At 38.6% G+C, this 26294-nt stretch overlaps 1 protein-coding gene across 1 annotated transcript in view; it reads left to right on the top strand.

The window, feature by feature from the left end:
* LOC107036644 (calponin homology domain-containing protein DDB_G0272472) overlaps window positions 1-22312 on the top strand; it is a 120684-nt gene extending 98372 nt beyond the window's left edge. The window contains exons 5-14 of the mRNA XM_015254744.1: window positions 3671-3732; window positions 11157-11228; window positions 11315-11518; window positions 11606-11797; window positions 12471-12702; window positions 13245-13445; window positions 14323-14425; window positions 15730-15964; window positions 16879-17057; window positions 18288-22312. Coding sequence (XP_015110230.1) covers window positions 3671-3732; window positions 11157-11228; window positions 11315-11518; window positions 11606-11797; window positions 12471-12702; window positions 13245-13445; window positions 14323-14425; window positions 15730-15964; window positions 16879-17057; window positions 18288-20496 — 3689 coding nt within the window. The 3' untranslated portion in view covers window positions 20497-22312. The remainder of the gene's footprint in view (window positions 1-3670; window positions 3733-11156; window positions 11229-11314; window positions 11519-11605; window positions 11798-12470; window positions 12703-13244; window positions 13446-14322; window positions 14426-15729; window positions 15965-16878; window positions 17058-18287) is intronic.
* The last annotated feature ends 3982 nt before the right edge of the window (window positions 22313-26294 follow it).

The raw sequence follows: 26294 nt of genomic DNA, 5'->3' as shown, positions 1-26294 counted from the left end.
GTTTGTACTTGGTCTCATTATCATGTACAGTAAATTGTTCCGTTTGTACTGCGATGGGAGTGGAAGTACGGAAGTTCAGACGTTTGTATCCACATCAAAACTCACCAACTACATATGGAATCCATTACGATGATTTTATGGTTGATAAAAATGGAATCAGGTGATTTGATGAGAATAATAATAATAATAATAATAATAATAATGAATAATTTTCGTTTGTACAAACGAGTACTAACGATTTAGAAGTTATCTGTGTTTTCCTGACGTCCTTCATACATTTACGATTTTAGAAGCGGGTAAAGTATTGAAGGGGTTTATAAATGAAATGGAAAAATATAGTACATACAAGTACCATCCATGCTGAATCCTTGCTCATGAAAATTTTTTCCGTACCTTCATTTGCGACGCTGCACGATTTTTCCCGCACCTCTTACGTCTAGGGGTGTGGGGTACAAATGAAAATGAATGTAGTACGTTCAGGTACTCACCGAATACAATCGATACTATAAGAAAGCGTATTTCCTGGAATTTTTGCAAACCTACTTGAATTTTTTAACAAAACCTAAATGTTCACTACCAAATTTCACTGAATTTTCAATAAATTGAAGACTCAAGACTATGTCCACCTAAATTTTCATGGAATCATTGAACTAAATCTAATAATTTTCTTCAATTTTTCCACATCGTATCGAAAACTTCCACCAAAAATTTCCAACAGTGAATTCTCCCCAGACTTTCCGCACTTATTCCCCCATTTTCTCTCGCCCAGGCGCATCAACAATTCACGAAGGGCTCAAGCTTTTATGGGCTTCCGGCCATTTCGTCACTACAACACACTCGGTATTATTTTTTCATTCTCCTTACTCGGTTTAATTATTTAAACCATCCTGTGAAGATGTTTAAGGGCGCTGTGAGTGACGACACTGGGTTTCATAGTTTTCAGAATTTAATTGCGAGTGAAATTCCGTTATATCTGAGTGGAAAATACCACGGCCACCCTTATGGTTTTGCCACGTGACTCGGCATTGCGCAGGTTATAAAGAATTGTCAGGGACCAGTCTCTGGATAGTGTCCCTCCATCTTGAAAATTACAGTGATCCTCTCATTATACTAATGGATCTCACCATACAACTCATAAAGATTACACCTGAATTATTAAAGATTCCACTCTTAAAATTATGTTTACGATGTTTTGTGTCGGATGAATTTGAGGGAGAACTAAGTCTTGCCGTAAAGTTTGTTATTGAACCGGTTCTTGTAGCATTAATCTAGGGAATGTTTGAGAGGTAATGCTTTTCCGATAAACCATTTATTTTTCGCATTTCGAGAAGTATCAGAATTGAATGGGTTGTTAAGCACTTAATGGAGTCGAAAATTGGTGGTATTATCGAATAGTGCGATCACCTTACCTTTTTCCCTAGTTCTTGATATAATCGTAAAAATTGATAAGATTGAATTAATTCAATTATTCTCTCAGCTGTACCGTCCCCCTTCAAATACACAGAAACGGGAAATTCAGAGAAGGGATTACAGAATGATTAATTAATTTTTAATGATATTTAATTTGTTATCGGTTGATTCATTTAAATTTTTAAATTAATCTTACCTAATGAATAATAATTCGTATTCATAAATTGAAGAATAAAGATTAAATTTTTTAAATAACGCGAGTAATATTCAGTAAATCATTCACACAGTTTCGACTGAAATTCAAGGAATTTCATCATTGGAAATTCGCAATGCGATTAAAAATCACTGGAAACTGTCACTTTTAATTCAATTGCTGGAAAATTGATAGAATTGAAGAGATTTTCGGTAAATATGTTCTTTAATTTATTATTAATTGAAAATTCAGCATAATTCAGTATTGAATACTTGTTTTGATTGAAAATTCACACAAAGAAAAAATGATCGCTTCCCAAAAATTAGAGACAGGTCCCTACGAATATGACATTATTCTGAAAATTAGTGATTGTAAAATCACTGAATTGCAGAATTTTGCACGCACTGCATTTTACAATAGCGAATCCCTAATAAGTGGAGATAAATTCCTGAAAATCAATGACATGTCCCTCACAATGCGAATTTCTTCGCCATGCTGAATCATGGAATCATATTATTCCTCTCACAATATTATCACCGCCCTTTCGACATTTGTTGGGAGTCTGAAAATGGAGACAAAATGAAATCGCGTACAATACCAAAACGCGAAGTGTGCGAGAGGGTGGTTGGGTGTACAGAGGGGGTTGTTGTCGATGTTTACGCTGCCTTGCTAAACCCCTTGCACCCAAGCATTAACCCGATCCCTCTCAGTGAAGCCGCACATCGGGGCCAAAGCCCCATAAGCGTCGTTACGCCGCGTTACGCTCACTATACATGTATACGTAGCCTTTACTCTTTTGATTCCATTCTCCAAGTGCTGGGTTCACTCCAGACTGTACCATGTGCCCATTACAATGGGATTATCCACATGATATTCAAGGAGTTGTCTCTACCCAGATTACGATGCGCAATTGAAAAAATTCTTCGCGAATTTTTCACTCTCCGGACGTGGAAAAATTCTCACCAAAGTTGGAATCGAGGTTCGATATTTTTACCGGGAGCACTAGCCCGGGCCTTTTGCTTCTCACCACCAAAAAGCTTTGCGAAAGTCACTCACGGCAAAGCGCCTGACGCTTAAGTCTGTCCCGCGACCACTCTCAACCCCTGCCCTCACCAGCTGGATTAAAGTATCGCCACTGGCCTCTGAATTATTCAGGCCGCTGTACCGCAAGCATCACCCCCATAACCCGCACTACAACTTTTCCTCTCAACACTGGTATAAACCCACCTACTCCGTGTCGCATTTTCACCAAGCCCCCCAAACTTTTACACCGGTTACCCACGGTTTTTTTTAATGGGTTTCACCGCTGATCGATCGTACTTTATTTTATCAAAAATTCGCGTCTGGAGTTTAAAGTTTAAATCGAATGAATATCAGTGAGTGAAAAAAGACGAATGAACTTTTTTGAATTGAATGACGATGACAGAAGGACTTTACTGCAATATTGGTCGAGTTTAATCTTCATAAGAAAAATATAATACTATACTATAATGTGATGGGATAAATACATTATTAGTTTTGTTTTCATTTTATAATATTTCATTATTGATATGTTAGAAAATAATATACTATATTATACTATACTAATATAGCATTGTTACGAGGCATTTCATTTTTCATAATTTTATGACATTTTTTGTGACTAATCAAAATTACTCAAATTATGAAAAAAAATATGACGTCATATGACTCATAAATTATTCATATGACGAAAAAAAATAACTCATTTTTACTTTTTTAGTCATCTGTACCGATGAATTGAATAATGAAAATAAATTCAGTAGCGAAGTGCTCAAACGGTTCAAGTCTATTTTGACTATTTGTGAGTTTTCAATGAATATCTCACAATCTAAGGCAGATAGCAAAATTTTTGTTATGACCTTTTCGGTAGAGGACATTGAGAGCTTCAAAAAATATTTTGGCGGAAATTTCGCCGTCTTCCTTAGATTTGGAGATATTCCTCGAAAACTAAGCTATGAGCTAAGTCGACTTAAATCGTTTGACCACCTGACTACTAAATTAATATTCCTCCACTCTAAATATTAACGAAAAATCTTGTGCTTCCAGGCTCAGCATTGATGAGAATCGTGGAGGTCTACAAGGAGATCCAAGAGCAGGAAATGAACATCGTAAGTCACAAGAAAAACGAAAAAAAGGGAGAATTGAAAATTAAAGTCACCCCAGTTAGTCCTCATTCAACACGCAAAAACCGAGGAAATGAAATTTACTGAAGAAAGTTCAAGCAAAGAGGACAACCCCATTGCTGGTGAAAATTGAGAATATCCCGAGACGCTTTTGCCACCGCGGTGAAAACGTTTTTGCGTGTAGTCGCTGGGCATTCAAATTATTTAAATAAAGCGAGGCAATTAAAACCCCTGATTTATGCACTGAGAATAGCAAGAAGAGTCTCACGGTGTGAAAACCAACGCGACCCACCGAAACATTCCGTCGGAATATTAATTGGAAAGTTAAAAAACTTGAGGTGTACGTTGGCTTTGAGAACATTGAGCGCAGCAGTCAATTAATTTCTTCTGCGTTTTCGTGGGTTTTATCGCTTCATTATGTATAACTTCTCCATCTCTCGTTCTCAAATGAGGCAACAATTATGTGTGAATTATTGAAGTAGTTTAGTCAAATCGTATTCCATTTTTCAAGCGAAACGATGAGTTTGTTGTTTGCGAGAAAATGAAATTTCAAATTTCACGGAAAATTTAATAGAATTCCTCATTTTTGAGCAGAAAAAAGAGGAAAATTCTCCAACTCATTTGAATTTTCAATTAATACAAAATTCCGGAATATATTTGCTGATTTTGATCAATTTTTCACAGCTTTCAGATTTTTTTCATTAAATCATGAATTTTCATTGACGAAATCCCTTGAAATTTCAGGAGAATTGTCATTTTATGAGAATTCTGAAGTGTTATGACATACTAATAGAAAAAAAATTAAAATTTCATGGACAGTCGACTAATAATATTAATGAGAGTGACATTAAATTCCATTTAAGGGGAAAAATCAATAAATTCCAAATTTCATTATAAAATTCAATAAAACCGTTAAGCAGTAAGAAGATGAAAATTCCAAAAATTTACTTCAATGTCCCATCGAGACATAAACATTACTCGAAATTCTAAATTTATTTGAAATCGACGAATACATTCACCAGAATTTTCCTTTTTATTAATTTTCATAGAATAATTGAACTAGAATTTAGAGTTTCCCTTGACGTTTCTATAAAATTGTGAATTTTCTACGACAAAATTACTATAAATTCCAGTAGAACTATGACATGATGAAATTTCCGAAGAAGTCTACGGGAAATTTCATCCAAAAATTTTCAGCAGCGCGGAAACTGATCAAATAACGTAATACTCCAGTACTTCCTCACTCATTTCCCTGCCTTTGATGGATACAATATATATCATCTGTCCTAAGTACCCGAGGCAAGCTCAGACGAGGGCAATTACTCCCCTGCTTGACCCTTTACACCTCCCCGGGGATCCTCCGTCATTACTTACAAGACATAAACGACTTTATTACCGAAATCACAGCGCCCAATTACAACCCCGAGTGTTAGTCCTGCCCATCCGCGTACCCCCTCCCTCATTCAGCCATGGGACGACAGATTTTTTTCCTCCACTCTATTTTTCCTTGCACTCTTACCCCGGACAATAGACGGAAAAATGTGGCTCTTACCGTGTACTTAAGAGAACGGAATGGGACGATAAATATTCCTGGATAAGGAGCCGCCACTGCGGAAGAGAAAAAAAGAATGAGGGAAATATAAGAGGAAGAAAAAGAAAACATTGAAATAGAGGAAGAGGAAAAAGAGAATAGCGTGTGTGCTGAGCATAGAGCTTCTCTATCGTTATTTCTTTTTACAGTATTTTACTTGATTTTTTTATTTTGCGGTGGTACAAGTAAATTCTTTCCACCTTCGCCACTGTATATCAGTGCGCTCCACCCTCGGAGCTCTTTGTCTATTTCCTGAGATTACAGGCATTCGGTGCCATGTCGCACGTACTTTTAACTCAAGCCTCTTCGATGTAGTTTTGTTGGTATATGGACCTGGGAATGTCAGTTTCATTTAATACTCCAGAAATTACCTGATTTATCAGTAACAACTTTTTTTTTAACAATACTAGGATTTAAAATTATATCCCATTTCATTTCATTTCATTTTTATTTAATATAGACCCAATTACAGCATCAAATTAAATAAACATCAAGTATAATAATGAAATTGATTAAATGAACAGTTCAAAATAATACTCATGACGAAAAAGATTGGTTATTTTGCTTATATTATAAAATTACTAAACTGCTTAATTTGTCTAAGTGTTTTAGTAATATACATACTCAAATTTTTGTTTCATTCTTCTGTTTTTGTTTGTCATTTAATTACATTATCGTTTTTTGTTGGTTTGCACTGTTATGTTTATTTTGTCATTCATTATATTATAATTAATATTGTCTAATAGCGTAATATTTTCTCGCCATTTTCAATTTGTTGAATAACCCTATAAATGTTTTCGTATACAATGAAAATATCATCCTTAAAAATATCTATTCACAAAGATAAATCTTTGCAAGTGGTAACCCATATGATCATTCATCCGCAAACATCACAATATATTAATCCCCACAAATGGATCGCTGAATGTCATAAAATGATAGTGAGACTGCTGGCCGGATTTTTTTATCTTGCCGTGGTACAAATAAATTCTATCCACCTTCACCACTGTATATCAGAGGGTGCACTCCACCCTCGAAGCTCTTTGTCTATTTCCTGAGATTACAGGCATTCGGTGCCATGTCGCGGATACTTTTTGCTCATACCTCCTCCTTGTAGTTTTATTGGCGAATGAACCTGAAAATTGCAATTTCATTCAATATTCCAGAAAAACCTGATTTGTCAGTAAAAAGATTTTTGAAATTTCATGGCAATTGGTCGCTCTACAAAATTTCAAGTTTTTCACTGAAGCTTTTTTTAACATGATTTGGACTTAAAATTATATCACAATTAATATTGTCTGATAGTTGAATATTTTCTCTTCAATTTCAATTTGTTGAATAATTCTATAAACCATTTTTCGTCTCGTCTCGTATAAAATGAAAATGTCATCATTAAAAATATAAATTCACAACCATGATAAGTCCTTGCAAGTGGTAACCTACATGATAATTTATCCACAAACATCACAATATATTTATCTCCTCAAATCGATCGCTGAATGTCATAAGACGATAGTGCGGCCGTTGACCGGATTTTTTATCTTGCGGTGGCACAAATAAATTCTTTCCACCTTCACCATTGAGTCCATTTCCTGAGATTACTGGCATTCGGTGGCTCTCCGATGTAGTTTTGTCCCGCACTGACCTAATTGGTTCATTGAATGTTTTTTTCGCCTTTCGCATTCACTTCATGGAAATGTTGAAGAACAGCGTTGAGATGGAAAGCCGCCAAATTAGATTCGAATCTGGGAGTTGGCTTTTTGACTCCAGAAACACACAAGACGAGGTCTTCCCGTATACCACGGGATTTGTCTGAGGGGGGACTCGAGGGCAAGGGGATAAACGATAAAGAAAGATTTTTCTTCGAAGGGAATTGGATAGCTGAGATATAGATTTCATGGGGGGAAGTACCAGCTCCAGGAGACACTTCATGCCGAGCTCGATTGGCTGGAGGACTTCTAGACGTTGAGTTTATCTCGATGGCGGGCAATTTAACTGCGACCGAGCGAGTGATACTCACGGCAACGGTCAGCATTACTGGAGTTTCATGTTAATGATTATGAGGAAGCATGCGGATCGGTTAGGGTTTTCTACGATGCTGTGCGGTATTGGGAAATGTATTGGCAACGAGAAAGGAAAGCCAATCAGAGCTTACATGAGAATTGAGTTATCGATGCCCCATAAAGACATCAATAACTCATTTGATTCGAATACAACTCTTTATTTGAAAATTTTCTATTCGTTTCAGCAATTCTTCTATTGGAAATTAAACAATTCTGTGTTCATTCCAATTTTTTAATTCTATAAAATAAACGGTTCGTTCATTCCACGTGAATCCTCTGACAACAAATATTATTGGTTTGATGCAAATGAAAGATTATTGTATTTTAATTTCACCTTCCTTTCGTCGTTTAAAATCCTTTTAGGAGACACCGATTACTCAATCCTCGTGTACAATTTATTTACAATTCAAATTATCATGCACCAGCTTTCCGTTCTTATTGCCAATATATTTCACAATACGCCTTAACATTCTGGATAATTCTAACGCATGCACATCCTTTTTCATCATCATAAATTCTGACACCCAGAAGAATTACGCATTTAATTCGAATAAAACTCTTTATTTGAAATTTTTCTTTTCATTTCCACAATATTTTTGTTAAAAATGAATAAATTTTGCATTAACTACAATCGAGATCAATTGTTGCTCATTAATATCGTCTAATAGATTAATATTTCCTGATGAATTTCAACTCGTCGAATAAATCTATGAACCATTTCTCAAATAAATCAAAAATATCATCATTAAAGATATCTATACAAATCCTCGAAAGGGATAACACACAAGCCAATTCATCCGCAACCACACACTATATTCATCCCCTCGAATCAATTGCTGAACCTCATAAGATGATATATTATACACGACTCCTGCCTGAATTACCAAAAATTTTCTCCTCCTCATCATGACATGCTTCACACGTGGATAATTGGAAACTCAACCGGAGAGCCTCGAGGGAGTAGAGTTGGACGTCGAAAGTACAAGATGTATATAGAGCCAACTTGGAACTCTCAGTTAATCCGATTAAGTGGCTGCCTGCTTCGACGTGGTGAGGTTTCAAAGTTTAATTCACGAAGGCTAAGAAAGTGTCGAGGGAAAGGGGCAGTGGAATGCCCTGTGTGGGCACACAACCAAAATGGAAAATCCAAGTCTCAACATTAAATGGCCACAAGGGTCATCCAGATAGCGTCGAATGAGTGGTTTTGGTTCGCTGAAGATTCGTGGAAAAACAGGGACTCGAGAGAATAAATAGAAGAGGGTGAAAGGGTGAAACCCCGTATTTTTTTTTTCAAATCCAAACCTCTCGGAGCCTTTGAGTGCAACTGTAACCACAGCGCGTATCCCTCGTGTGCGAAGTTTCGTAGGAGAACGTAGATACAAAAAAGGAAGAAAAGAGGGTGCAGATAGAGGAGGGAGAGCCACGGCGTTTTCCAGCCGGTTTAAATTTGCACAGAGAGAAATGTTTGCCCGTCCATTTCACTCGCGCTCACCCCCTCATGACTTTCATCGCCCTCTGACTGACTGGTTCGTCCGTTTGCGAAGGCACTTGGCGCTGCCGAGAGGTCTGTGACTTCATGAAGACCGTCAGTATTTTATTTCCTCGCATAATCTCCATCAATATCGAATGCTGGGAGGGGTTAAATCCACGGCGATACCCCTCCGACATCATTGCCCAATGTAGGAGAAAAGACGAGAGTCTTAAAAGTTTGTTACTCGGGTAAATTGTCCTGTTTCCTCTGATCCCAGGACCTTTTATCCAAGTGGGAAAAGTAAATTTACGTCCTTCAGGACATAAATTCGGGGATGGATTTTTCCTTCTTTTGTTTTTTTTTATACAACACGTACTTTTTCAACGGGTCGGAACAGTCGATTCTACGGGGGGTGACTGCGGAAAATAAAACGGAACGTGGCCTTTATTGAGTGGGCTGACAAGGGAAGCTGTGAGCGCAACGAGGCGCACTGCGATTTCACGTACCCGACGAATACCCCTGTTTCAGGCTCTCACAGTCTCTACCCCAGTGATATTTTTTTCGAAATGACTGTTCCCCTTTTTCTTTCATTCTCTTTTTTTTATAACGTATTTTGATACGAAGAGCTTGGCTACTCTCTAATCAATGTTTATTACGCCTAGGAAAAACGGTGAATGAAAAATTGGTATCCATCGTAGCGAGAAAACCCGGTAGCTGGAATTAGAGTTGAAGCAAAAGCCAATGGGATTTCGGGGATTCGTTTGGCTATTGCCTCCGGGGCACCTCCACTGTTCAGTTCTCTTTGCCATATTTTTTTTTCGTTGGGGGTATAAAAATACCTTTTACCTATGTCGAATTTCGATACAAGTTTTATCTTTTTGTGCAATTTCACCAGTTGTTTTATTCGAATTTTCCAGTGCATCCAATAGTTCAGTCTTCTGCACTCCAATATGAGCTTCACAATTTTTTTTTATATTTCCGTTGGAATTGCTTTTAAACGCTGCAGATACAGATCTCTGTTGTCGTGATGAAGGAAACTGTGTCTTGTTTTTAATGAAAAATCACCTCACGTGAAAATTACTAGATTACTTAATTTATTACTAGACTACGTAATTTATCTAAATTAATTACTATACTACTGAGCCAGGCACAAATAAATTCTTTCCATCTTTATCACTGAGCCCATTTCTTGAGATTACTGGCATTCGGTGCCAGTAATTCGCATACAAGTTTCATTTTTTGTGCAATTTCATCAGTTGCTGAACTATGAACTGTGAGCTTTCATAATTTTTTCAATATTTCGGTTGGAATTGCCTTTAAACGCTGCAGATACAGTTCCCTGTGGTCGCGAAAAAGGAAACTGTATCTTGTTTGTTATGAAAAATCACCTCGAGTGGGTTTTCATTGCGTTTTTGAATGGCTGAGGAGAAGCGCTAGAAGTCGCCAATTAACTATCCTTCAACTAACTCGTAACCATGGGCACAACTAGGGAAATCCAGATAGGCAGCCCCTGGAGCGTGCCATTCGTGTGGTGCTTTTGAAACGACGGCTTGAACTTTCTATCGTACAAACTCCGCTACCTCCTCAATGTAATTAAGCTCAGAAACGGGTCAAGCACCGGTCAAGGGCCATCTCCGGATGGATTCATTTTCTCACAACTGCCTCAAACCGCATTCGTGTTCAACATTTTATTAATCGAATTATTTATCATTCTTTTTTGGGAAAATTAGTAGTATTTTGAGATGCATTCAGAGGAATGATTTATTCGAATTATACGAATGAATTCATTCAAATTGATCGTGACAAGCTTTTTATTCAAATTTATCCTCGATTTTTTTTTGAGTTTTTATTCACAAAAATAGATATTTCGTTGAATGTAACAAATGTTTCTTGGATCTAAATAAAGACTTTATTAATTGGAAATGAATGAACTGTTCATTTTACGTAATTAGGACATTTTAATTGGAATAAATGTAGAATTTATTAATTTCGAACAAAAATATTGCTGCAATGAATAGAAAAATTTCAAATGAAGAGTTTTATTCGATTCAAATTCGCAATGTCTCTCTTCTGTCTCTCTCACGTCTCTCTTCTGATTTTATCTGCGTTAACATGGGCCGTTTTACCCTTTAACTGTACCCCATTAGGACTGCACGGGAAACCATGGAGAACCCCGCAATGATTATTAATTCAAAAAATGGACTCATAGAAATAATTTAATAAATAATTTGAATATATTCGGGATCGACTGAGGCGAACCTGATTTTTTCCCTTAATTTTTCAGTTGAAAGCATTCTACGTTGATCTCCTAGTGCCCCTGGAAACCAATCTCGAAAAAGATACGAAAGTAGTTCAGGTAAGAAGGCGTCTGAAACAATTTCTCATGATGAATAAATAATTGGATGAAAAATACTTCATAATGAAATTCCCATGTACTTTCAGAGTGAGCAAAAAAAGTTTCTCCAGCAGCATAAAACCAGATCAGAGACTTACAGCAAAGCGGCGGCAACAATGAAAAAGCAGCGAAAAAAATCACGCGGAGCCAGCAAGAGTGGTCTCGCCATGGATAAGGAGCTCAAAAATATGCAAATACTCGAGGAGGAAAAATCTAAATTAGACGCCTTCTGCGAACAGAGTCTGAAGAATGTTAGTTCTCATTACGCATGATAAACGAAATAAACTCAAACATTTGATACGAATACATTGAATAAACACGAGATGAATATTTCACAGGCAATGACTCAGGAACGCAGGAGATATGGTTTCGTTTTGGAGCGGCAGTGTTCATTGGCAAAACACTACGCGAGTTTCCACGAAGTTGCACTGGCAGCTCTGCATCCGTCTGTGGATGAGTGGCGTGAAGTTGCGAATACCCGTGAATATTTGCCCCAATCAGTTGAGGATATGTTTGCCTCTAGGCTCCGAGTAAATACAACTTCCGATCGAATTAACTTTTCCATTTCACTCCCTGAATGAGAGAAGAAATTTGCTCTGCCGAAAAATTATATGCAGAAGAGATCAATTGTCGGGTTAAATCAATTAAATTTATAATGTTCATGTCTTTACTTTTTTTCACTTTTTCTACTCTCTTTTTTTACTTTTTTTTTTTTAATTATTCCATTCGATCGACAATTTAGTGAGTGATTAAGATTTCAGGAAAAGGTATAAAATGTCCGTTTTCCCCTACCCTCGCTTATTTTAGAGTAATATATATATTTTTTCAGTAAACACTCATAATTTCCACAGAAAAAATAATAATTTCAAAATTGAGATGTTTTTCCCGAAATGTCTGGGGGAATGTTTTTTTGGGGAAAATAATATTCCTTCCTCGTCAATGTTATTCTTTCTCTGGTGTAATACTATGGGATTTCCTCACATCAAGTGATTGCGGAACAATAAATTATGTTTTCCTGATCCTCAAAATTTTTGTGAAAGATCTTAAATTCCTTTCTCCCAATTTCGTGAATTTCCCCGAAGTATTATCTGTTCCACTCCATCATATATTCTCCCGAGAAAAATATAATTTTTCAGCAGACCAATTTCTCCTTTCACTGCTCAATTTCCATTTTTATGTCAACATTTGTATTTACTCAAACAGCAAGTTTCCTTCTGGCCTGAGGATGAGGAGAATGGAGGGTCAGAGTTGACCATGAGTTCCCAACTGCGGAAGACAAGGAGCATGGACAGTTCATGTCTGGAGCTGCGTCTCGGGCAGCCACCGAGCCATCCACCCTCAATTCATCCCAATGCTGGCTCGCATATATCCTCAGCGCTATCAAGGGCAAGGTCAGAGGCAAATCTCCATGCCTCGAGTCTTTCACTGGGACCAGGTGATTAATCCCCACGATGCATCACCCTTTGTGGTTCTACAACCACTCACCGTAACAGTACAAAAGCATTCACACTATTATCATAAATTGCAGCCCAAAGTGCACAAGCGCACGCAAACACTTATCATCTTTACCAGTCCATTCTTTCCTGGGATTTACAAAAAAAAAATGTAAAAAACTGCGGTTAGATTATTTTCCATGGACTTGTGACGGATTGTAAAATATGCTGTTGTATCTCACTGGCAATTTCAAACATTTCTGCATATCGGATGCATTTATTCTGTAGTGTACCCCTCCCATCCCCCAGCTGCGCAGAATTGTGCATTGAGTGAATTGATATTGTTGGAATTGGATGGATTCACTGGGAGTAGTCAAGTACCCCTCTTGTTTCATAAAAAAGAAATGATGAACGAACGTTGGAGTTTGATTTTTTCATCTCCTCCTTTCGTACCGCTCTGTATCGTTTTGTGATTCGAGTGGTCAATTAAATGATGCTCGGACGAAATATTGAAACTGAAAATAACGGTTATTTTTTTATGCAGATGTCCCGGAAACTCCGCCCAGACCGAGATCCATGGCACCAGCTTCGCGTAACAGTGTTGTTGCTACTAGTGGCACTAGTGGAACTGGTAGCTCCTCTGGGGTGTGGGGTGAAACTTCACTTGCTCGTGCGCTTTTTGCTTATCTGAGCTCTGGAGAGAATCAACTGAGCTTTCTCGAGGGCGATCTTATCGCACTCATGGGTGAGTCAAGAATTTGTTTTCAGGGTCTTACCAGCTTTTCGATGGTCATTATCGAGATAAATGGTATCAGGAAGTCGTTTTATTCGGGGAATATCGACAGTTGGAGCGATAAATTCTTTTGACTTTGGCGATGAGGGGACAGCAGGTCTCTGGGGAGGATTGAACAAATGTTCTACTATACTGTTTGAAAATTAATCTTGAGATTTTTAACTTTTAGTGATGACTTCCTCATTTTTAGAAAAAAATTGAAATTTCGTGGATTTTTTACTAACAATTTTCAGGAGAGCGACGTTGGATTCGATTTGGGGGAAAAAATCGTGAAATTTTTATTGTCACTGTAAATTCTATGAAATTTCGAATTTTTGAGCAGTGGAAAGACGAAAATTCCTCATCTTACTTGAATTTTTAAATCGAAACCGGAATTTTTTTTCTGAGTTCTATTTATTTTCATGGAATAATTAAATTGAAATTTAGTGTTTTCGTTGATTCGTTCATCAAATTGTGAATTTTCAATTATGAAATTGCTTCAAAGTCCACTAAAGCTATAACTTCAGGCAAAATTTTCTAACAATGGTGTGGTGTGCTATTAATAAATCAGGTAATCTCTATATCCAATTATTTCCTTCATATGACAAGGAAAATCATTGAAAATGTAGGCAATAATTATTCTGAATTCTTTATTTATTCGAAATTCCATTGAATGTAATCTTTAACATTCAAAATGAGTTTGAAAAAGAATTCAATACCTTTCAATTTCCAAAATGAATACCAAATCCCATGAAAAATTTGGTATTGAATATAATTCAAATTCACAATATTGAGAATTTTAATACCCTTCAAAACGAATTATGGATCTATCGAAACCTTATTCTTCCAGGAGATCGTCAGAAAGGCTGGCAATTCGGTGAGAATCTCCGTACCCAGAGCTCCGGGTGGTTTCCGCTGGCTTACACTGAAATTATAATAGACGATAGTTTAGGGTAAGTTTCACCCAAACCCCCGATTACATAATGACACTCGTTGCCCTATCCACTTGGATTGAGCTGATGATAACAATCGATTCGAATATCGTGGAGAGCAAACCAGAGTGAGACAGCCTGATGCGAACTGTTACGAATAGGTGTAAAATGAGGATCAGGTGGGTGGTGAATCCAGAATTTATCCCGGTCTGCGCGTGTGTCAACGACGACGGGGTTAATTTGACCGGACACGTCCAGACGGGGGAGAGGGTGGGTATAATATCCTCGCAAATCCTTGGGTACAGTATCACTTCGGTCGATCGACTGCAGCCAAGTCGATACATGTTACCTCGCAATCTCGTGGACCAGGATATACGATGTTACTCGATTACTCCATCCACCCTCTCACCCTTCTCATTCCATCCACCCATAAACGTAAAGTGGTGGGCTCTATCCAGGATTCTTTAAGAATACAGAGGGAATGAGAGGCAGTAGGATATCCTGACCGCGTGGGTGATCGTAAACTCTTTTGTTGAGAGTATAGGATATGCTTTTGACTCTCAAGATTTAACCCATAAAGTTCAGTGGTTTTAAAAAGTTTTGCTTCGCTGTATTTCGCCGGGAAATTGCTCAATATGAGAGGAAAATTACTTGGTATCGAGAGGATGAATCTTGAGATTATTTTACATTTTATAATTCGAAGACAGAAGACTTATGGCTTCTAAATAATAAAAAAGAGACGGATGCAGGGCATTCAGTGTAAAATCTAACGTCTTCAAGACGTCTTAAGTTAAAATACACTGTTAGAAATTAAAAAATTTCATGGAAGACATTATAGTAAATCTCATGAGAGTGACGTTGAATCGGATTTACGGTAAAAATGGTTATGAAATTTCAAGTTTTAGGTAGAAATCACGGAAATTCGTGAGTTTTCAGTGGAACCTGAATATTCAGAAATAAAATTACATGAATTTTCAATTTTTCCCTGAATTTTCCTGATTTTTCTGAATTTTCACAGAATAATTGAACGGAAAAATCAAATATTGTATTGATTGCTAAATCATTTGAACAGAAAATCAATGGAATATTTGATTTTTCAATGCCAAGATTTTCTGAAATTCCAGTGGAACTTGAACACGATAAAAATTTCCGGAATTTGGCACAGAAAATTGAGACAATTTTCAACAGTGTATTACATGCAAGAATGTGTCTTATCAATTAACTTCAAACCCTACATTTGAGGGCATAAATTTCTTCAAAAAAGGGATGAAAGTTTTTCTATCTCAGAACTTAAATGACTAGCTTCAATTAGAATATTTGTACAGATCCCCAAACCACGCCGCCAACAACGGTCGATCGCCGGAGCCAAGAGCAATGCCTCCTTGTAAACCACCCCCGTCGAGACCGCCGCCCAGTATCGACGAGCTGAGTACCGTTGGAAATGGTAATGTAGGCAACAATAACAACATTGGCAGTGGCAACAATAATACCCCGACCAATGTCCCCAAGAGCCACAGCTCGTACAACGTGGCAACTCCCACGGGACGCCAGCCAAAATCGGTGAGATATCGTTAATAATTTTTTCAAAAGAGGATTATCGAGCTCGAGAATGTAAATACTTTATGACGCCCACCTCCAGTTGAAAAACCCCAAGTTTTTTCCTCTGACGAAAACAAAGTTTTATCGAGTCCGGTAACATCTCCTGAGGATGAAAACTTTTTGCTTCTCCAGAGATAAGAATTTTGTTTTCATTGCTCAAGCCCAAAAAGGGCTCTTTTACCGACGGTAGTTAAGCATGAGAAGTAGGTCTTTTTACCGTTGAGCAGTATAAAAGTGAGAAATGCACTACTTAGGAGTGAAAAAGTGAGAAATGCACTCCTTAGGACTGAAAAACGTGTGGCGCCACCCAGCGTTAATGTACCGAAATATAAAACTACATATAAAAACTGATAAATTCAGCCAGTGAATCCCCTTCATTATCTTCAAAATTGTTAAATTTTAAATTTGAAAATACACCTGAAAATTAAAATGAAAAATAAATTATTAAAAAATCTTAATTTTGATAATAATAATATTAGAAATATCATTTCATAGAAAATTTTTTATTGAAACTCTGAAATAAACTACAACGTAAACGCAAGAATAATACTCATAGTTTAAATAATAAAATCTAACAAAACAATCAGTTATGCCCATCTATCTCAACTAAGATCTCGAGATTCACTTATTTTCCTTATTTNTCGGCCGCCTTCGGCGGCCTCGTCTCCGACTCACGTGCCTCGTGCGCCTGTACTCCACCAGCGTTGAATTCAGCACTTCTCCGCCTTAGCACGTAATATACTATTCATCTTCAGGGAAAAATAGCGAAACTCGGTTTATCAGTTTGAATAGCAGGAAAATGAGGCAAATTAATTCAATTTGATTCTTATTCATTACTCCAAGTTTCGCAGGAATAGTTGAACTATTATTTTCAGATCCGTCCATCGGGAACACTGCCGTCCCTCTTAGCAGGGGGTCGACGAGTTCAGCCCCCTGTGCCGCCAATTCCTCCCCCACAAGCGGTAACTTCACTTCACAGCAGCAACGACAGTGGTTTCTCCAACGAACCACCAGTCCAACCGGACATTGACTACAGCGACGACGAAGCAATGAGGTAAGCATGACTTGGCTTCAAGCACACACCTCAGTACCACACTATAGCTTTGGTCTCGGCTGCCGGACTATTCCCCTAGCGCTACCCCTTTAACTATTATCCCAAACTCCAGTAGCTGAACAATTGTTGATCTTTACCCAAAAAAAATTTACTTGACTTGAAACAACATTTCAAATAATTTGAGTTTATTCTATTTTATCATTCATTTCACTCTATTTATTGCCCCATCTAGCGTTACAAATAAAAAATTGAATGTTCATCTTATCAATTGTGAACTGTTTGCTCGAATCTTCATAGCTTTCAGTAAAAAAAGAAAAACAGTTTTTCGATTTTTTCGATGAAATTTGTTCCGAGTACTCAATATGTCCACAAACAATTAAGTTTCGTTAAAAAACTTGAATGTAAACCTGAAATTCTCAGCTCACGCCTTCTGAAACTCATGTCTCAAACCAAGTTTTTATTTTTTGGGTTCTCTACCTTGTATCAAGGCTTTGTACAGTCGCTAATCTTCACTGATGCTCGACCGATCGTTTGAAAGTAGCCACGTGCCTATTGTAGAATTGCAGTAGAAGATTTTCCTTGGCAATGCTCCCACCCAATACGCGAATCCTATACATCTCAGGCCAAACTCACTCGGCCAATTTGATATTAAGTACAGAAGAGAAAACAAAGATTAAAAAATACTCAGGCAACCCAGAAACTGCTGTTGGCTCGTAGAATCGCCAATTCCATAATCCCAGCTAATTTATGACCTCCTCTACAGCTTCTAAAAAAAAGGAAAGATCCGAATGGTGTATTTACATCTCCTCAAACGTGCAGTAAAAATTGAAGACTAAAAACTCTTTCATTTGGGGATTATCCGAATGCCGAGGGCGAGGCTTTTACCCTCCAACTCCCCTCCCTTCCCCTTAGATTACATTTTTTTCTATACTTCTCTGGTATTCTTTGTAGATTCCGCATGCGTTACCGCGGTCGATGGAATTAAACGCGTGCCGGTGGTGGCCCTTCTCTTCCCCCTATCTCGCGAGTGTCCTTCCGCATGGGTGTACTCTTCTCTCCCCTCCTTTTTTCACCGCAGTCCTCGGGTAGTCCTCCACATATTATCATTCTCAATTCTTCTCCCGACAGTTTTTTTTATTTCATTATATTCACGTTTATTTAAACTTCGTTCTCTCCCCCCACCACGAATTCCCGGCGAACCGAAAAACACATGTTAAAAAAAAACCCCAGACAAAGACGGAGAAAAACTCGTGGGGATCGTCTGGAGGCGGCGGAGAGGGCAATGCAGCAACAGCAGCAGCAGCAGAATCAGTCCCCCCCGCAGAGGGATGCAGACGAGAAGAACAAGGACTGGGAGAACGACTCCTGGAAGACAATCCCCCGAGACGATAAGAGCTGGAGCATGTACAGAAACAGTATGGACATGTGGTCAGAATCCAAGCATCAAAGTACGAACAAAGGAGGTGATCTCGAGGGAAGGTATACAGCTGTGAACGGCAGACGACGCGGTGACACTCAGGATCCCCAACGCAACCCGGACCCCGAGTTACGTGATAAACGTGAGAGGAAGGGTGAATCAACTAGAAAGTCAGATTACGAGCAGTCACGTGGAAGACAGGAGATTGAACGTAATGGTAGATACACAAATGGTGATGAACGTCCGAGGGAGTCGAGCCGCAGATCCCACGAGGATAGACGGGAGAACCTTAAGCGTGAACGAGACATCGACGAGTCCGAAGAGGAAGACCGTGAGATCAATAACGAGGAGGAGGAGGCGTACGCTGCAAACAATTATTCCGACAAATTTGAGGAGAAAAAGTACTACGACAATCACGACAATAGCCGCGACGAGCGCTACCAATCCAACGATAGAGAACGTGAGAGCCACAAGTACCAGAATGAAAAGAGTGAATCAGTGTCGTCAGCCTCCGACTCGGAGGACGCCAGCACCATCACGATCCCCGAGACTGGACGAAAAGTCGAGCACATAGCCCAGAAGCTTGAGCAAACGGCTCAGAAGTATGCTCGTGAACACAGTCCACCGAAGTTTGTGGAGAGACGCAGGGAGGAGTACACCAAGAGTTTGGACCGCGAGAAGCCACCGAGTTATGAGAAGTACGAGCGTGACACAAGAGCTGCACAGCCACGAGAGAGATTCGAGAGGGACAGATACCAGGAGAAGAACCATCAGACGACTTACGAGCGTGAGAGGACATTTGAAAAGAATCCCGATCGCAAGAAGAATGTGGAGAGGAATTCAAACCGAAGATTCGAGCGACCAAGACCACCGTTTGAGGATGCACCGGAGCGACCACGTGATAAACCGTACAGAGAGCGCAGGTACTCGGAGAAGGAGGAAATATACGGTGAAACTGGACGTTTTTCACGTACCCCGGGTACACTCGAGAAAGACCGGGGGTATGAGTCGAATTTCGAAACGAAACTCGAGCGGTCTAAAGTGATTGAGAAGGTTCAAGTTGCCTATCGGAGAAATGAACCGTCTGAGAGCCGTAAGAGAGACCCAAGTGCTACAAGGAGTCCCGAGCGCAACGACACGAATAACAATACACTGAATAATGATAGAAAGAATTTACCGAGACAAAGTACAGCTCTCGGGCACTTGGTGCAGACGGGTCGTGCATACGAAATCGACATGAAGAGTCCGAAGTTGGTGAAGAGGACAAAATCCTTTTGGAGATTCAGGCGGGACTCGGAGGTGCTCGAGGGAATGGCCCTGTGGCAGCACAGATCCTTGGTTGACATTCCGAAGATGGTGAAGCGTGAAACAAAGGATCACAAAATCAAGGACGACTCGGAGATATCCCGTAAGTCATCGCCCGACAACAACTCCGGATCGGGTAGAAGCATTGGTAAAGATTCTCGCAGCAGTGACAATACGCTCACGAATGATCGAAGCCCAACGCGTGATCACGAACGCGAGGAGCCGAAGCCAGCTGAGCGTAGTCTCGTACCAGATAAATCGGATTATTTCGACGACTTCCCAACGCCGGCTGAACGGCCAAAAGCAGTTGAACGATCTGAATACAGAGTTCAAAGAGAGGAGAGATCTTATTTCGTTGGAAATGTGTCAAGAAAAGCGATTCTCGAGAAAGAACGCAAACGCAGTCTCGAGGCTAAACGTAATATGGTTGTTGCCGAGTTGAAGGAGAATAATGAGGCGAAGAAAGGTGAACGACGGATGAAGTCCTATGGTGACGATGATGATGGCTTGATTCAGAATTTCTCGGAAACTGAAGCGTCTGATGAGGAGTCAACTTACAGTTGTATTGTCGTGAAGGACCAGACGGAGAAAACTCTCCTGCCGCGGACAAAATTGCGGCGGGACAGTGACAGAGAGAGGGAGAAGAACACTTGTGGCCCCTGGTACGATCTCTGGGGTGCCGACGCATCTGTCAATAACAAGAAGAAGAAGAAATGAGCACTCAATTTAACTCCATCACTCTCGTACTTACGTTTATTACCCATTCCATTTGTTTTTATTCATAAGTTTTTTTTTCTCTATCAGTTGTTATTTTTAATTTGTACTCCTGGAGGCACACATTCCCTTATTATGTGCGATATTAGTGTCGTGTTGTGCTAGAGCACTTTGTCTCTGTTAGCTTTGTAGACAGCGTCTAATTATGACTGCCTGTGCATCCCTTAATTAACTGATAAGTCTCTTCCAGAAGTAACAATGCATTTGCCACTGTCAAACTGAGGAAAACAAAGACCAACGATCGATCAGCTCCAGCGCTGTGATATCACAGTGTTGTAATGGAATTGAAGATTGCTGATAATGACACTGACACCACTGTCTCGGATGTGAGACAGCTGGAGGATCAGTTGGCATCTGCTGATTGTGAAAATGAAGGGGAATATTTTATTCCAGATGACGTGAATATCCGTCCAACGTTATTTTCATGAGCAATTTTTTCTACTCTATTCACCAGCATGAGGGATCGTCATCGTTCCCTGTACTAAGCCTGAATGTATGTCTTGTACCAGGTTCTTTGTGGCATCGTTATTCCGTCGTTTCGTATCCCTCCTGCCCCAGCACTCATACGCGGAAAAAAAATACTGAGGAAGAAAAGAACCTTGCTATATTTCAGGGACTTTTGCCACTTGGCTTCCAACCAAGATGAAATTTTATTAGCATTTCCAGAATGTTTTTTTCTCATGCGAAATGGGCGCTCACCCAAGAATAATGTATGAAAAAATGTGGCCAGGATCGAAATCAATATTTTTTATACTTTATATTTACTTTTAAGGGATATTACTTTCGCATGAAATACTTTATGCCACTTCACAGTACATTTTATCACTGTAACATGAAAGTTTTTTATCCGGTTATCGTAAAAAATGTCTTTATGCACTGGATAGCGCGGGGTAAGGTGCATTGTGGAATTTCAACTCGGGGAGGGAGGGATTAAAGCACTGGCAGTAAAAGTTTTCCTCCCATTTTATATCTCTGGAGATTTTTTTTATCAGTCGTAAAATCATTACCCATCTTGGTTGCGAGAAATTCAGCCTCTAGATTAGTTTGAAATACAATTGACATTGTTACTTCGTCGAATCAAAAGAGTGAGAGGATCAAGAATAAAAGAGACGTTAAGGGGAGTAAGTTTCACACGTTTTGTCATTAAAATTTAAAACTTTGTTATACAAAGTTTTTATGTGCTCTGTACATACCCATGAAAAGCGTACATACTTGTTTTTTATTATGTTGTAGGTGCTAAGAACACGTTCTGACATTATTGCAAATTTACATTGTATAGTTAACTCCGTAAAATAAAGAGTGAAGGCAGTGCTGAATGAAATTTCCAAGGAAAAAGGTTTAGGGCAATGGTTATACCCACTATAAAAATATCTCATTTTATTTCTTCATCTCCTTCTTGTTTCTTTTGTAATCGCATTTAGCTAGATGCCACGTATACGGTTTCCACCCATTAAATCAGATTGAAAGAAGAAAAACAAAACAATTATTAAATGTTAATATAATAAACTCGTTACAATTGGTGAGAGTGGGCTTGGGGCAGCCGGAGTTCTCTGCAAATACGAATAAAAAATAAACAAGAAAATTTCTACTCGCACGAGTGGTCCTCTAACCATTTATTCCTCTTCTCTCCTTCAATTCTTCCAATTGAGAATCACCGAGCTCCACTTGTACAACTCCAAGCCCACTTGGGTAGGTTACACACTAAAGAATAAACGAAAAATAATAAACAACAAAAAAAATTTGTATTAAAAATCATGTATACACTCATTATTATATTATTGTTATTACATTAACATTTTTGTGCAAAAATCTTGTTATTTATTATTCCTTTCCAATACTGTATGGGGCTATTATTACTGCGAGAAAATTATTCCGGATCATCTCGTCGTGGGGAAATTACGATTTCAAAATTTCTTGAGAAAATGAATGAAAATTTTAGATTTTAGTTCAATTATTCAATGAAGTAGTAAAACTTTGAGAAGTTGAGGTGAATGTCGTTTTGAGTGCCGAATTATTCATGTTCAATTGTTAACAACACTTTAACTGCGCATTTCTTTCATTAGAAATGTTACAATTATTTTATTGAGACATTTTCGATAGAAGTTCCTTGACTCACATATTTTTAGTTTATCTGTTCAATGTTTCTAATGAGATCGAAAGGAAAATAGAGTGAAAAAAACTTAGAGAAATCATGTCGAGTAATTCCTATAAAAAATGTTTTAACAGATTTGACAGACAATTTGTACCCGAAGTTCTGCGAATTTTTCCTACACAATATTTTTAATTAGACATTTTCTTCCGAAAAAGCTGAGTACAGCTGTGGACTTCTTCAGTAAAATCATCCAAAACCCAATATAAATTCGCAAATCCCCCGAAAAAAGGTAAAAATTGCCTAACCACCATATCCACCTATTGTTCATGTGACCCTAACCCGAAAAATCGCCGATAGAATCGACAAATCTCCCAGCAGATACGATCGAGCATGAATTTACACCCACAGTCGAGCAGACCGGCGAATTAACACAAGAACTGTAAGTAATTTGTTGGGCATTAACCTAATGAACCAGCGTTGTGCAATGATCGATCCCGGTTTGACTCACACGGGAATACAAATCCGCGAAATATTCTCTGGTTGAGCGCACGAAATGCCAATTGAGGTGGGCGCCGAGCGAAACAGACGATGTTTGGTTGCGGTGTGGTAGAAGTCGTGGGTTATTCGCGCCCAAAAAAGGGGGTGGGAGGCGAATTGGAAAGGGGTGAGTGGACACTGGCTAGCGTGATACGAAAGTTGCAGTGGCGAGGTAAAAACGGTCCGGCATATACAGCAGAGAGTAACGCGCTGAACGATTAAACACGGTAGAGTGTACATTTCGCTTTCGCGACGAGGAATTAGTAAATACGCGCGAAATTTCCACCCTTGTGGATTCCTCTGTTACGCACAGAGGGAGAGGCCGGCCAATTTTATAGCATTTGTCGAATTTCCGTTCAATAACAAATTATCGAATATGATTTGACCCCTCGCGAACTGCTTCCCTCGTGCAAACATCAATGATGCCTGAAATTTAAACAGTGATGGCATTCAATTATTACGTGCATTTCAATGGGAAATGTCGGCATGTCATTCGCAGACTGCGATTGATTTTTCGAAAATTCTGAACGATTGACAGAAATTCGGAGGGGATCGCTTTGTACCTTCAAACATGAGTGATGTTGAGGTCCAGACTGAATGACGGAACCCTCTCATTTCCCCTCGACTATTTCCCCATAGCGTGTGATACCTCGACGAGGTAGGAGGAATACACGGAGAAAATATGAAATTGAGAATTATTAGATAGAATTGTAAAAATGTTAATCAAATAAAATGCTTTATTTGAAAATTTTCCATCCATTTCAACAAAAATTTTGTAGACATTGATAAACTCCTATATTTATTGTAATTACATGGAATAAATATTTTATTCCTCCCGAATAAATCGTTTCACTGGGTGATTATGATTATTAAATAACTAGATATACCCAATTTTCAGTGAAAATATCACTTAAAATTATCTATTCGATTATTTAACTCGGTTTTAATAATTAAATTGTTCCGTGGTCGATGCCTAGTAGCAAAAATGACTATTCCCACATAAAAAAAATTATTTTCATTTCATGAATGTTATTTCAATACCCGCGAATTCCGACAGTATCATCACACTGAATGTCGGTATTTACTAAGCGGTTAATTATCTTGAATGCCGAGAGTAGAATCACTGAACTTCAATGGACATTTGATTTGGCCCCGCAGTTTGATGGCTCTCACAAAGCCAGTTTGAACGGGGGTCTGAGCCCCTCCACCCCCGAAAAATCGAGTGAACCAGCAAACTAATAAAAAGGCAATAAGAATTAATCAATTTCAACCGAAATTAATTCCGAATAAACTAAAACGTGGAGAGCACTTTATTTTACGTGGGTAATCGAGCCTTATCGGTGGCGTCATTGCAATGGCTCGTAATAATCGCACGGGGGCTTCTGATTTTATGGGCAGCCAAGCAGCTCGTTTCATTGGCTGGAAGGAGAGCACGAGAATTCCCGCAAAGTTGCATCGAGCCCTCACCAACACCCACCGTCACCACTGGTACGTTTAATATTTCAGGATATTACTGGGTACGCAGATTACTCGAGGGGCCATGTAGGATGATAGGGAGAAGTGTATATACAGTGTTACTACGCTACACCAACGTGTTTTCAGGGGCTTGGGTAACTCTCGAGTGCCAATTGTCGATAAAGCCGAATTACAGTCGTTAATAATCAAACGTGAATACGTCAAGGGAAATTCCAACGGGCAATTGAGCAAGTCAAGTTTAACTCAAGCGGAGGTTAAAAATAAAATCGAATGAGCTTTTTGAATTGGAACTAATTCCAATTAGACTACTCCACGAATTGTTTGAATTGCACTAATTGTATGAGAGACGAGTGCCGTCATTACAAATTTTTGATTTTATACTTCTATTCTTGAAAAATCTTGCTCTATTTCTGATGCTATCGTGATTATATTTCTAAACGTCTGTTGCATTGCTATAAAGATCCCCCAGGGGAATAAACTAAATGATCAAAGGATAAATAAATGATATACAGTGTTAATACAATACATTAACGTACTTTCAGGGGTTTGGGTAGCTCTCGAGTGACAATTGTCGATAAAGCCGAATTACAGTCGTTAATAATCAAACGTGAATAGCTCAAGGGAAATTCCAACGGGCAATTGAGCAAGTCAAGTTTAACTCAAGCGGAGGTTAAAAATAAAATCGAATGAGCTTTTTGAATTGGAACTAATTCCAATTAGACTACTCCAGGAATTGTTTGAATTGCACTAATTGTATGAGAGACGAGTGCCTTCATTACAAATTTTTGATTTTATACTTCTATTCTTGAAAAATCTTGCTCTATTTCTGATGCTATCGTGATTATATTTGTAAACGTCTGTTGCATTGCTATAAAGATCCCCCAGGGGAATAAACTAAATGATCAAAGGATAAATAAATGATATACAGTGTTAATACAATACATTAACGTACTTTCAGGGGTTTGGGTAGCTCTCGAGTGACAATTGTCGATAAAGCCGAATTACAGTCGTTAATAATCAAACGTGAATACGTCAAGGGAAATTCCAACGGGCAATTGAGCAAGTCAAGTTTAACTCAAGCGGAGGTTAAAAATAAAATCGAATGAGCTTTTTGAATTGGAACTAATTCCAATTAGACTACTCCACGAATTGTTTGAATTGCACTAATTGTATGAGAGACGAGTGCCGTCATTACAAATTTTTGATTTTATACTTCTATTCTTGAAAAATCTTGCTCTATTTCTTATGCTATCGTGATTATATTTCTAAACGTCTGTTCCATTGCTATTAAGATCGCTTAAGATTGCTATTATTCCCCAGGGGAATAAACTAAATGATCACAGGATGAATAAATGATATATAGTGTTAATACAGTACATTAATGTACTTTTAGGGGTTTGGGCTAGTCTCGAGCGCCAATTGTCGATAAAGCCGAATTACAGTCGTTAATAATGCAACGTGAATAGCTCAAGGGAAATTTCAACGAGCGATTGTTGAGGAAGTCAAGTATAACTCAAGTACAAGTGAAAAATAAAATGAAATCAGTACGTAATTGTTTCATGCACAATCAATTTTTTTCTACTTTTTTCGTAAAGAAACTTATTCATCTGCAGAGCGCGGAATAGCCCCGAGAGTG

This window comes from Diachasma alloeum, unplaced genomic scaffold (genome assembly GCF_001412515.2).
Source record: "Diachasma alloeum isolate Michigan unplaced genomic scaffold, Dall2.0 Dall_scaffold_00176, whole genome shotgun sequence".
Taxonomy (NCBI): domain Eukaryota; kingdom Metazoa; phylum Arthropoda; class Insecta; order Hymenoptera; family Braconidae; genus Diachasma; species Diachasma alloeum.
Note: the sequence above shows the minus strand (reverse complement) of the source record. Positions and strands in the feature narration are given on the sequence as shown.